The sequence below is a fragment of the Lacerta agilis genome, chromosome 2 (assembly GCF_009819535.1).
Source record: "Lacerta agilis isolate rLacAgi1 chromosome 2, rLacAgi1.pri, whole genome shotgun sequence".
NCBI classification, from domain to species: Eukaryota; Metazoa; Chordata; class Lepidosauria; order Squamata; family Lacertidae; genus Lacerta; species Lacerta agilis.
Window position 1 is genome coordinate 118017565 of NC_046313.1, and position 14057 is coordinate 118031621.

General features: G+C 47.4%; 1 protein-coding gene across 2 annotated transcripts; it reads left to right on the forward strand.

The window, feature by feature from the left end:
- The first annotated feature begins 103 nt into the window (after positions 1 to 103).
- On the forward strand, positions 104 to 13174 carry LOC117042225 (zinc finger and SCAN domain-containing protein 2-like). Of its 2 annotated transcripts, none has more exons than XR_004426055.1 (2): positions 104 to 226; positions 12943 to 13174. XR_004426055.1 is itself a non-coding variant. In XM_033141753.1 (2 exons), the coding sequence occupies exon 2, from the start codon at positions 5036 to 5038 to the stop codon at positions 6227 to 6229; it is 1194 nt and encodes a 397-aa protein (XP_032997644.1). In that variant the 5' UTR covers positions 104 to 226; positions 4972 to 5035; the 3' UTR covers positions 6230 to 6379. The 2 variants fall into 2 exon arrangements, 1 of the variants encoding a protein (XP_032997644.1); XM_033141753.1 differs by lacking the exon at positions 12943 to 13174 and adding an exon at positions 4972 to 6379.
- Positions 13175 to 14057: the final 883 nt, after the last annotated feature.

The window sequence follows — 14057 nt, forward strand, 5'->3', positions numbered from 1 at the left end:
GGAGACCCCTCCCCTCCAACTTTGCCATTTCCCTCCCTCCCTCCCCTTGCAAAGAACTCCAAACCCTTCCTGCCACTCTAGGAAGCGCAGCTCGATAGACCCAAGCGGAAATCCTGATGCCCGCAAGCAAGCTGTATGTAACCTCGTTCATTTAGTAAGAAGGCCGCAGGTTCGATCCCCGGCAGCGGCGGCGAAAGAGACCCCTGAAAAAGCGGGGTGGAAGAAGGTGACCCTTCTACATTCCCCTTGTTCCTGTTTGGCTGGAGGGGTTGGGAGAGAGCAGTTACTTGCGACCACCCTAAAGGGAAGTCGAAGCGGGACCCCAACCCTGACGCCCCTCTGCGGGTTCCGGACCCCTCGCAGCGCGTCGGACGGTGCCCCCCCCCCGCAGGAATCTCTCGGGGCGCTCCGGGCTCCGCGCGTGCTGCGAGGCGCATCCGTGGTGCGCCTGGGGTGGGGTTCCCTTTCAGCTGCATAGACGGAATAGAGGGAGTCCACGTAAGGGTTAAGGGACGCGAGGGACGCCTGGATAGAGACCCCCCTTGCTCTCCCCCCCCCCTCCCTGCGAGGCTCCTGCGAATGGAGATGTGGGCGCGCTCGGGAGAGACTTGGCGCGCAGGGCGAGGGGTGAGCTGTGCCAAAGGAGGTTTCTGGGCGAAGGAGAGCTTCAGGGAGGGAGGGAGGAGGGCAGAGGATGCTTTGGGGTGGGGGGGGAGCATCCCTGGGGCAAGAACAAGATAAGCCCAGTCTAGCATTGGCGGGGGTGGGGGTGAAGACACAGAACGGGAAACGTGGCCTTTCGGAGGGACGACTCCATCTTCTGCACTGTCGGGGAGCCGAGGTTCCTTCGCCCCTCCATATAAAATATTTGAGGAAGCTGCTCCCTCCCCGAGTTGATTGGCATTGCCGCTGTGTCATGTGATCAATTATGCAGATCTCCCCCCAAAATATTTTATTCAAGTTGGCACCCTTGTCTGGAGGGGTCTACCTCTGCTTCTCCCTCTTGCCTAGGAATCTGACTGTGCTCCATGTCTACGGAGAAGTGAATCCCTGAAAAAGGGGGTGGGTCCAAGTGACAGCCATCTGTCAGGAATGCTTTGATGGTGTTTCCTGCTTGGCAGGGGGTTGGACTGGATGGCCCTTGAGGTCTCTTCCAACTCTAAGATTCTATTATTCTATGACCCCCCCACCTTCCTTCCTTGGAGCTGAATCACGGTCTTTTGATAGAATTTCAAAATGCCAAGTTGTTTTGCAGGCAGACACAAATTTCTGCAGATGTTGCAGAAGATGCAGCAAGCAGGAAAGAGAGGGGCAGAGTTAGGCTTCGGGTATATCAGGAAAATTCCAAAAATTGTTTTGGGGTGTAAAAATGGCACCATAAGGGAATTTGGCCAAATTGGCAACATCTCAGGGGAAACACTTTGTTGTTCAGTCGTTCAGTTGTGTCCGCCTCTTCGTGACCCCATAGACCAGAGCACGCCAGGCACGCCTATCCTTCACTGCCTCCCGCAGTTTGGCCAGACTCATGCTAGTCGCTTCGAGAACACTGTCCAACCATCTCATCCTCTGTCGTCCCCTTCTCCTTGTGCCCTACATCTTTCCCAACATCAGGGTCTTTTCTAGGGAGTCTTCTCTTCTCATGAGGTGGCCAAAGTACTGGAGCTTCAGCTTCAGGATTTGTCCTTCCAGTGAGCACTCAGGGCTGATTTTTTAAAGGATGGATAAGTTTGATCTTTTTGCAGTCGATGGGACTCTCAAGAGTCTCCTCCAGCCCGGGGCGTAGCTAGCCGCTCTGCCGCCAGAGGCGGCAAATTTCAAAACACCCCTCCCCGGGGGGCGGTGCGACGCTCCCCAGCGCGCACACCCTGACATCACCACGCATGCATCGTGACATCACGACGCGTGCGCAGCCTCCTGGGTGGACTGCGCATGTGTGGACATGCGCAGTCCACCCAAGATGGCGGGCGCGATTGGCCAGCGCCCCTTTTGACCGGCGCCGCCCCACGTTTTAACGCTGCAGCGGGTGAACAGCAGCTTTGCTGTTCGCCCGCTGCAGCTTTAAAACGCAACGCAGCCTGGTGCCAGTCGGAAGGGGTGCCGGCCGATCGCGCCCGCCATCTTGGGTGGACTACGCATGTCCAAATAGATTTGAAGCCCCATCCTATGCTGCTGTTCGCCCGCTGCAGCCTGAAAACGCAGCGCAGCGCTGCACCAGTCAGAAGGGGTTTCAGCCGATCGCGCCCGCCATCTTGGGTGGACATGCACAGTTCACCCAAGATGGCGGGCGCGATCGGCCAGCACCCCTTCCATGCGGTGCGGCAACCTTTAAGGCTGCAGCGCGTGAACAGCAGCACAGGCGCTGTGCTGCTGTTTGCGTGTTGCAGCTTTTTAAAAGTTGCCGCGCTGATGGTGTCGATCGCGGGGTGTCACCCTCCCCAGGGCGGTACCCGGGGCGGACCGCCCCCCGCCCCCTTGCTCCGCCCCTGCCTCCAGCACCATAATTCAAAAGCATCAATTCTTCGGCGATCAGTATTCTTTATGGTCCAGCTCTCAGTTCCATACATTACTATTGGAAAAACCATAGCTTTAACTATACGGACCTTTGTCGGCAAGGTGATGTCTTTGCTTTTTAAGATGCTGTCTAGGTTTGTCATTGCTTTTCTCCCAAGAAGCAGGCGTCTTCTAATTTCGTGACTGCTGTCACCATCTGCAGTGATCATGGAGCCCAAGAAAGTAAAGTCTCTCACTGCCTCTATTTCTTCCCCTTCTATTTGCCAGGAGGTGATGGGAACAGTGGCCATGATCTTAGTTTTTTAGATGTTGAGCTTCAGACCATAAGAACTTGCCATAGTTTGCTGTGGTCGACACAGTCAAATGCTTTTGCGTAGTCAATGAAGCAGAAGTAGATGTTTTTCTGGAACTCTCTAGCTTTCTCCATAATCCAGTGCTTTCTGTCCTCCGCTATTTGTAAGGTCTCATTGGACAGCCACTTTGCTTTCTTGCATTTCTTTTTCATTGGGATAGTTTTCGTTGCTGCCTCCTGTATAATGTTATGAGCCTCCATCCACAGTTCTTCAGGCACTCTATCCACCAAATCTAAGTCCTTAAACCTGTTCTTCACTTCAACTGTGTATTCATAAGGAATTTGATTTAGATTGTATCTTACTGGCCCAGTGGTTTTTCCTACTTTCTTCAGTTTAAGCTGGCATTTTGCTATAAGAAGCTGATGATCAGAGCCACAGTCAGCTCCAGGTCTTGTTTTTGCTGAGTGTATAGAGCTTCTCCATCTTTGGCTGCAGAGAATATAATCAATCTGATTTCGATGCTGCCCATCTGGTGATGTCCATGTGTAGAGTCGTCTTGTGTTGTTGGAAAAGTGTGTTTGTGATGACCAGCTTGTTCTCTTGACAGAACTCTATTAGCCTTTGCCCTGCTTTGTTTTGAACTCCAAGGCCAAACTTGCCAGTTGTTCCTTTTATCTCTTGACTCCCTACTTTAGTATTCCAATCCCCTATAATGAGAAGAACATCCTTCTTTGCTGTCATTTCTATAAGGTGTTGTAAGTCTTCATAGAATTGGTCAAGTTCAGTTTCTTCAGCACCGGTAGTTGGTGCATAAATTTGGATTATTGTGATGCTAAAAGGTCTGCCTTGGATTCGTATCAAGATCATTCTATCATTTTTGAGATTGCATCCCACTACAGCTTTCGCCACTCTTTTGTTGACTATGAGGGCCACTCCATTTCTTTTACGGGATTCCTGCCCACAGTTGTAGATATGATAGTCATCCGAACTGAATTTGCCCATTCCCGTCCACTTTAGTTCACTGATGCCTAGGATGTCAATGTTTATTCTTGCCATCTCATTTTTGACCACATCCAGCTTACCAAGGTTCATGGTTCTTACATTCCAGGTTCCTATGCAATACTTTTCTTTACAGCATTGGACTTTCCTTTCGCTTCCAGGCATATCTGCAACTGAGCGACCTTTCGGCTTTGGCCCAACCGCTTCATCAGCTCTGAATCTATTTGTACTGAATCTGTTTAGGGAAGCTTTTAATATCTGATGAATTATTGTATTTTAATATTGTGTTGGAAGCCGCCCAGAGTGGCTGGGGAGGCCCAGCCAGATGGGTGGGGTATACATAATAAATATTATTATTAATTATTATTATTATTAAAGCATGAGACTCTTAATCTCAGGGTTGTGAGTTAGAGACCCATGTGGGGCAAAAGATTCCTGCATTTTTAAAATGGAACACAGGAGAAGGGAGCATGTATGAAATGTTAAACAAATGTTAACACAAGAGAAGGTGCCATTGCTTTGCTCCCTTTCTTGATGCAGTGTGCATGCACATGGAAGCTTATACCAAGAACAAGGTTAGTTGGTCAAGGTACTACTGAGCAATTTTTAAATTAATAATAATAATAATAATAAATTTATACCTAAATTCCTTAAAGATGGAATTTAATAAGGAGAAGGGAGAATGTAAGAGATATTGAAATAAGAGGTGCTATTTGCACTAGATCATGGGCCGGCAACTTCCGGCCCATGGGCCGGATGCGGCTCACGGAGGCCATTTGTCCAGCTCATGAGCTGCCTGGTCACCGAGCCGCCCACTTGGCAAGTCCCCTGCGCGCTGTGCTAAACCGGCGCAGTGCGCGGGGGGACTCACAGAGTGGCGCCGGAAATGGCATCTGCGTATGCGCATGCATGCGCAGATACCACAAACCACATCTGGGCCTGTCCCCGGTGCCGGAAATCGCTTCTGTGCATGCATGATTTTTGGCGTCTGGGCAATGCGCAGAAGCAATTTCCAGCGTCGCGCTGTGCCAGTCCGGTCCATGGAGGAACTCCACAGGAGTGATCCAGCCCATGCCCGGTAAGCCTTGCCGACCCCTGCACTAGATGATTATGTTACTTATTCCTCTTCCTTGGAAGCCTAACAGGATTTTCTTTCCTCCCCAAGCAGGTGATGGAAACAATAGAATTGCAAGAAGCCACCTGGAATTTCATTGAAAAAAATATTTAAATGCATGGAGTGTGAAATGAGCTTCAGTCAGAAAGGACACCTTATAAAACATCAAGGAATTCACACAGAGGAGAAACCATATAAATGTATGGAGTGTGGAAAGAGCTTCAGTGATAGTGGAACCCTTGCAAGACATCAACGAACTCACACAGGGGAGAAACCATTTGAATGCATGGAATGTGGAAAGTCATTCAGCCAGAAAGAAACCCTCAATACACACCAGCGAACTCACACAGGAGAGAAACCACATAAATGTATGGAGTGTGGAAAGAGCTTCAGTGATAGCAGAATGCTAAGAATCCACCAGCAAACTCACACAGGGGAGAAACCATTTAAATGCATGGAGTGTGGAAAGAGCTTCCTTTTCAGTAAGCACCTTAATGTACATCATCGCAGTCACACTGGGGAGAGACCATTTAGTTGTATGGAGTGCGGAAAGACCTTCAGTTATAGTGCAAATTTAAAAAGACATCAGCGAATTCACACTGGGGAGAAACCATTTAAATGCATAGAATGTGGAAAGTGCTTCATTGATAGTGGAAACCTTACAAAGCATGAACGAACTCACAGAGAAGAGAAGCCATTTAAATGCATAGTGTGTGAAAAGAGCTTCAATTGTAGTGGAAACCTTAGAAAACATGAGCGAATTCATACAGGGGCGAAATCATTTAAATGCACGGAGTGTGGAAAGACCTTCCGTGAAAGCACAAAACTTGCCATACACCTACGAATTCACACAGGGGAAAAACCATTTGAATGCATGGAGTGTGGAACATGCTTCCGTCATAGAGAATCGCTAAAAATGCATCAATATACTCATACAGGAGATAAACCATATAAATGTTTTGAGTGTGGTAAATGCTTCAGTCAGAAAGAATCGCTAAAAATGCATCAATATACTCATACAGGAGAGAGACCATATAAATGTTTTGAGTGTGGAAAATGCTACAGTCAGAGTGGAAGCCTTAGTGTACATCTGCAAACTCACACAGGAGAGAAACCATATAAATGTATGGAGTGTGGAAAGTGCTTCAGTCAGAGTGGAAGTCTTAATGTACATCTACAAACTCACACGAGGGAGAAACCTTTTAAATGCATGGATTGTGGAAAGAGCTTCATTAATAGTGGAATGCTTAGAAGACATCAGCAAACTCACACGGGAAAAAACCATTTAAATGTTTGTTTGGTTGCAGAATAAACCCAGGCATATCTGGAGGATATGGACCATTTGGACTGCATTTGTTCCAGTTGGGTTTCAGGCCTTGCCATCAGACTGAAACCCACCTTGTATCCCAGCATGAAAATGACCCAAAACACACGGCAAAGACAAGAAAGGAGTGGCTCAAGAAGAAGCACATTAAGGTCCTGGAGTGGCCTAGTCAGTCTCCAGACCTTAATCCCATCGAAAATCTGTGGAGGGAGCTGAAGGTTCGAGTAGCTACACATCAGCCTTGAAATCTTACTGACTTGGAGAGGATCTGCAAAAAGGAATCATAGAGTTGGAAGAGACCCCAAGGGCCATCCAGTCCAACCCCCTGCCAAGCAGGAAACAGCATCAAAGCATTCCAGACAGATGGCTGTCAAGCCTCTGCTTAAAGACCTCCAAAGAAGGAGACTCCACCACACTCCTTGGCAGCAAATTCCACTGTCAAACAGCTCTCACTGTCAGGAAGTTCTTCCTAATGTTTAGGTGAAATCTTCTTTCTTGTAGTTTGAATCCATTGCTCCATGTCCGCTTCTCTGGAGCAGCAGAAAACAATCTTTCTCCCTCCTCTATATGACTTCCTTTTATATATTTGAACATGACTATCATATCACCCCTTAACCTTCTCTTCTCCAGGCTAAACATACCCAGCTCCCTAAGCCGTTCCTCATAAGGCATCGTTTCCAGGCCTTTGACCATTTTGGTTGCCCTCCTCTGGACACGTTCCAGCTTGTCAGTACCCTTCTTGAACTGTGGTGCCCAGAACTGGACACAGTATTCCAGGTGAGGTCTGACCAGAGCAGAATACAGTGGTACTATTGCTTTCCTTGATCTAGATGCTATACTCCTATTGACACAGCCCAGAATTGCATTGGCTTTTTTAGCTGCTGCATCACACTGTTGACTCATGTCAAGTTTATAGTCTACATGTTCAATGCAGTATAAGTCACTTACATTTATATGCATATTGTACTACTTTGGCTATGTGTTTAATAAAATCAATCAATCAATTTATTTATTGCATTAGCCCTATGACCATAGCACATAGTAAAAGACCATCTTTCCACAGGGCCTGCAAGACGGAGCTGTTCCACCTAGCCTTTGGGTTGGTTTCAGTTTAACCCTGGTGTTTCGTTCTTTTGGTGTGATTGGTGGGCTACTTAAAAATGAGGCTGCAGTTTAGATTTAATTTTAAATTGTATTTTAATCTGTATTTTAATGAACTGTTTTATGTTTTTGTTGTGATTTTATTGGTGTTAGCTGCCCTGAGCCCGGTTTGGCGGGGAAGGGCGGGGTATAAATAAAATATTATTATTATTACTATTATTATTATTATTATTATTATTATTATTATTATTATTATTATAATAATAAATGTATGGAGTGTGGAAAGACCTTCTGCCAGAGTGGAAGTCTTTATGAGCATCAATGTCAGGTTTTCTGGTCAACACAGAGTTAACTGTTCACCAGTAGGCATTCTGATCCTGCGTGCCTCGCCCACAGCTAAACGGGCATTTTTTCCTTTGTCTGGAAAAAGGGGGGGGGGGTTGGTTTCACTTTCCCCTTGATGCTGTGTTCTGTGCTTTTTTGCTTTTGATGTATGAGAGAGAACGCTGCAGACATGCAGTTCGACTCTTTAGGACGTTTGTGTGTGCTACTACAATAAAGTTCAATTAGTTAAGTAACACTGGTGTCCAGCTGATTTATTTTAAGACACCACTGGAGAAGCAGACCTAAAATGCCATTGTGTCGCTGAGCCAACTCTGCTATTGACAGGTTTGAAACAGGCAGCCTGAGAGAGGAGCGTGACTGGACGGCCATAGATGTCGGGCTGGATCATAAAGCTGATCGATTACAGCTCCAGGCAGCAGCACTACTTGGGTCAAAGGTTTTATGACCCACATATTTCAATAAAAGGAATGTTTTTGCCTGGTTCCTAAAGGTGTATAATGACTGAATTGGGGATTGTGACTGAAATCTGTACTCCAAGAACTATATAAATCCAAGGTTCACACACTGAATGAAGGTCTGGATAATATCCCCAAAGATGTCTGGCGTATATTCCAGAAGATGGCCTGGGGATATTCCGGAAGGGAGTGTCTCTCAGGTTCTGAATCGGAAAGGGAGCCAGGTACAATGACCCCCATTTGAAGGTTGGCTTCTTCTTTGCACTCACCTTTTGAATCTCTTACCGATGAAACATCCTTAGTTCCGCCTCCTCTCTCTGAAGTCCTCTTCTTTCTCTTCTTCCCCACAATCAGGCATCTGCACTGATTTCATGGGGAATACAAAGAAACGATTTAAAGGTGTACTACAGTCAGTGAACGCATATTAACGAATGCACACAGTGGAGAACAGTTGGAAAGTATGGAGTATGTAAAGAATTTGAGTGGAGTCAGTGGCTTCTAAAACATCAACAGATTCACACAGAGGAAAAACAATTTATATGTATAGAGTGTGGGTAAAAGCTTCCCTCATAGTAGAAATCACAAGCGAACTCACACGGGTGAGAAACCATATAAATGTATGGAGTGTGGAAAGAGCTTCAGTCATAGTGGAGATCTTAGAAAACATCATTAAACTCACACAGGTGAGAAACCATATAAATGAATGGAGTGTGGAAAGAACTTCCATAAGAGTGGACACCTTAATTACCATCATTGAACTCACACAGGTGAGAAACCATTTAAATGTTTGGAGTGCGGAAAGAGCTTCACTAAGAGTGAAACCCTTAAAATACATCACCGAACTCACACAGGTGCGAAACCATACAAATGTATGGAGTGTCCAAAGAGCTTCAGTCATAGTAGCAACCTTACAAGACATAATCAAACTCACACAGGTGGGAAACCATATACGGTAAATGCATGGAGTGTGAAAAGAGCTTCAGTCAGAGTGAAACCCTTAAAATACATCAACGAACTCACACAGGTGAGAAACTATTTAAATGCACAGAATGTGGAAAGAGCTTCTGCCAGAGTGGAGGCCTTACAAAGCATCAACGGCTTCACTTGGGAAGGAACCTGTAAATGTATTGATGGTGGAAAGAGCTTATTTCAGAGTGGAAGCCTTACAAAGTAGCAACAAAAACAAACACGAAAAACAGCTTAAATAGAAGGGAGTATGGGACATGCTTCACTTATAACAGGGTGCTCAGAAAAAGTCCATGTAGGGGAGAAATTCAACTGTAAGTGCAGGAGGTTTATGTGGAGTTCTGGTGTTTGTATAATAGATTTTAGAGGGGGACTCCACTAAACCCTAGAAAGGAATAAATGCCAGGGGTTTGGCTGATTGGAATATGGTTTAAAATCGAAGCTGCAGAGCTGTGCTAGACAGAATTCCTGGCTGGCTTAGTGAAGAGGAAACCTGTTAACGTGACAAAGTGAGTTGTTGGGCCATCAGAGAGGACTCTTTTAGACAGAGGATTCAGATATTCTAAAGCAGGCACCTCCAACTCCCAAGAGACTGCGATCTACTCCCAATATTTTAAAAAAACTGGCAGTAATCTACTCATTGTCATTGGAGGGAGGGGGGGCATGCATGGGGTGGGGGGAAGGCCAAAGTTGTTGAGCTTCTTGGGGGGGGAGGCTTTTTGGGGGGCAAGTTGCAAGATTCTTGCAGCTTTTGGGGGGGCAAAAAACGCTGCAATGGCAGGCAGTGTAAGCAGCGGATCATGCACGGGATGAATATACCAATGGGGGTGGGACTCTGTTACATTTAATGATCACTTTCTGTCATCCTGCAATTGACCTGTAACATACCGGCGGTCCACCTGTCGATCACAGTCGATTGGTTGGACATCTCTGTTCTAAAGATTGCCCAGGTAACTGTGTTTTGAGGTGACAGGGAAAGGGAGTCTGGGAGCAGGGGTTGCCAGGAAGAAGAACCAGGAAGAAGAGCTGGGATCCATTGGTCCAGAGGACCATGCTGTAAGATCTGGACTCCCTCCAAGCAGATTGAAGGTGTCAATAGGTCAATAAAACCTCATTTCTTAAAGTCACAACAGTCTCTGCTGTGTCTTCCATTCTCCCCACCTACTTCAAGATCTCCTCTCTCAAAATTGAATGGCGTCTCTGTTCTCCAGCTGTTTCCCCTGCACCAAAGCAGACTCTCCGCCATGGGCAGCCGGCTCCACCAGGAGCCCAATGAGACAGAGCCTGGAAGGAGCAATGGCGGGGGCGGGGGGGGGGCAAGAGGGGGCAGTGGTGAGAGGGGAGATGGAGGCTGTTCAACAGAGCAACTGAGCATCACTAGGTGGAATGGGGCTGCAACCCCTTCGAATGGAGTAGGACTGACTTCTGAGTAAGCTTGCACAGGATGGGGCGGGGAGAAGCCCCCCCCCCACCTCGCCCCCTCCTATCCCCTAGGGATGTTGGCTTGAGATCTCTTCTTCAAAGAGGATCTTGCAATGCAAACCCTGTTGGGGGAGGAGGGCCCTATTTTGCAGCCGGATTGCCTGGATCCCACCCCCCATTCTACGGACCCTACTTGCCTCTCATTGTTCAGTCGTTCAGTCGTGTCCGACTCTTCGTGACCCCATGGACCAGAGCACGCCAGGCACGCCTATCCTTCACTGCCTCCCGCAGTTTGGCCAAACTCATGCCAGTAGCCTCGAGAACACTGTCCAATCATCTCATGCCCCTCCCCAAATCCTCCCTCCCCTCCCAGCTGCCCTGTTTGTAGATTCAGGGGGAGGAAAAGCAAAATTTTCACCCTCCTCCCACGCCTTTTTCTCCCCTTCAACCGGCCTGCTTCTCTTCTGGGGATGTGAATGGAGACCCCCCTCCCCTCCAACTTTGCCACTTCCCTCCCTCCTCCCCTTGCAAAGAACTCCAAAACCCTTCCTGCCTCTCTAGGAAGCGCAGACCCAAGCGGAAATCCTGATGCCCGCAAGCAAGCTGTATGTAACCTCGTGTATTTAGTGATAAGACCGCAGGTTCGATCCCCGGCAGCGGCGGCGAAAGAGACCCCTGAAAAACGGGGTGGAAGGAGGTAACCCTTCTACATTCCTCTTCTTCCTGTTTTGCTGGAGGGGTTGGGAGAGAGCAGTTACTTGCGACCACCCTAAAGGGAAGTCGAACCGGGACCCCAACCCTGACGCCCCTCTGCGGGTTCCGGACCCCTCGCGACGCGTCGGCCGGTGTGTCCCCCCCCCCCGGCAGAATCTCTCGGGGCGCTCCGGCTCCGCGCGTGCTGCGAGGCGCATCCGTGGTGCTCCTGTGAGGTTCCTTTCGGCGGCAGAGACGGAGAGAGGGAGTCCACGTAAGGGTTAAAGGACTCGAGGGACGCCTGGATAGAGACCCCCCCTGCTTCCCCCCCCCCCCTGCATGCGATGCTCCTGCGAATGGAGATGTGGGCGCGCTCGGGAGAGACTTGGCGCGCAGGGCGAGGGGTGAGCTGTGCCAAAGGAGGTTTCTGGGCGAAGGAGAGCTTCAGGGAGGGAGGGAGGAGGGCAGAGGATGCTGGGGGGGGGGGGAAGCATCCCTGGGGCAAGAACAAGATAGGTCCACTCGAGCATTGGCGGGGGTGGGGGTGAAGACACAGAACGGGAAACGTGGCCTTTCGGAGGGACGTCTCCATCTTCTGCACTGTCGGGGAGCCAAGGTCCCTTCGCCCCTCCATATAAAATATTTGAGGGGGCTGTTCCCCCCCCCAGGTTGATTGGCATTGACATTCAAGTGCTGTTTGCACGCTGTGTCGTGATCAATTATGCACCCCCCCCCCAATATTTCATTCAAGTTGGCACCGTTGTCTACCTTGGCTTCTCCCTCCTGCCTAGGAATCTGACTCTGCTCCCAATCCGTGGAGAGATGGATCCCTGAAAAGGGCGTGGTTCCAAATGACCCCCACCTTCCTTCCTTGGAGCTGAATCTCTGTCTTTGGAAAAAACAAAAACAAGTAAAAAAAAAACAAAAACCTTCCAGTAGCACCTTAGAGTTCTTCAGATATCTAAGAAGTGTGCATGCACACAAAAGCTCATACCAAGAACAAACTTAGTTGGTCTCTAAGGTGCTACTGGAAGCAATTTTTTTATTTTTTATTTTGTTTTGACTATGGCAGACCAACACGGCTATCCTACCTGTAACTGGTCTTTGGATAGAATTTCAAAATGCCAAGTTGTTTGCAGGCAGACACAAATTCCTATAAGCGTTGCGGACAGAATGCAGCAAGGAGGAAAGAGAGGGACAGAGTTAGGCTTCCCATTATCTCAGGAAAATTCCTCACGTGTCCTTGGTTTTGGGGTGTAAAAATGGCATTGTGAGGGAATTTGGCCAAATCGGCAACATCTCAGGGGAAACCCTAGGCAGAATTAATTTTGCTTTTTTTTTAGTGGAAAAGCTAGTTTTGGCAAATATATGGTACAGTGCCTTATAATGAGACCACTGGGTAAGAGAGGCCTGCATACCTGAGGCAATGTATTGTTTATTCTTTCTACAACATTTAAATCAAATTCCTGGAAGTAAAGCTTTTAAACTCAGCTCAGTCAGTAAAGTATGAGACTCTTAATCTCAGGGTTTTGAGTTGGAGACCCATGTGGGGCAAAAGATTCCTGCATTAATGGGGGGCTGGGTCTTTAAAAAAAATGGACACAGGAGAAGGGTGCATGTATGAAATGTTAAGCAAATGTTAACACAAGAGAAGGGGCCATTGCTTTGTTCCCTTTCTTGAAACTCTTAACAGGATGCTCCTTCTCCAACTCCCACCAGGTGATGGAGAAGTCAGTCAGAATTCGGAGCGGCCATCAGAGATTTCATTAGGAATGAAGAAAGCATATAAATATGTGTAATGTACAATGTGATTCAGTCAGTGAGCACACTGAGTTCACATCAATGAACTGAAACAGTGGAAACGCCATTTAAAGGCATGGATTGTGGAAAGAGCTTCCGTGGGAGTGGAATTCCTTCAAACATCAAGGAGCTCACACAGGGGAGAAACCATTTAAATGTACGGAGTGTGGCAAGAGCTTCAGTCAGAGTGGAGCCCTTAGGAGACATCAGCAAACTCACACAGGAGAGAAACCATTTGAATGTATGGAGTGTGGCAAGAGCTTCAGTCAGAGTGGAGCCCTTAGGAGGACATCAGCAAACTCACACAGGAGAGAAACCATTTGAATGTATGGAGTGTGGGAAAGAGCTTCAGTCAGAAAGGACACCTTACAAGACATCAAGGTATTCACACAGGAGAGAAACCATTGAATGTATGGAGTGTGGAAAGAGCTTCAGTGATAGCAGACGCTAAGAATCCATCAACGAACTCACACAGGAGAGAAGCCATTTAAATGCATAGTGTGTGAAAGGAGGCTTCAATTGTAGTGCAAACCTTAGAAGACATAAGCGAATTCACACAGGGGAAAAACCATTTGAATGCATGGAGTGTGGAACATGCTTCCGTCATAGAGAATCGCTAAGAATGCATCAATATAATCATACAGGAGATAAACCATATAAATGTTTGAGTGTGGAAAATGCTTCAGTCTGAGTGGAAACTTTAATGAACATCTACAAACTCACACAGAGAGAAGAAACCATATAAATGTATGGAGTGTGGAAAGTGCTTCGGTCACAGAGGAAACCTTAATGTACATCTACAAACTCACACAGGAGAGAAACCTTTTAAATGCGTGGATTGTGGAAGAGCTTCATTGATAGTGGAAACCTTACAAAGCATGAACGAACTCACACAGAAGAGAAGCCATTTAAATGCATAGTGTGTGAAAGAGCTTCAATTGTAGTGGAAACCTTAGAAAACATGAGCGAATTCATACAGGGGCGAAATCATTTAAATGCACAGAGTGTGGAAAGACCTTCCGTGAAAGGGCAAA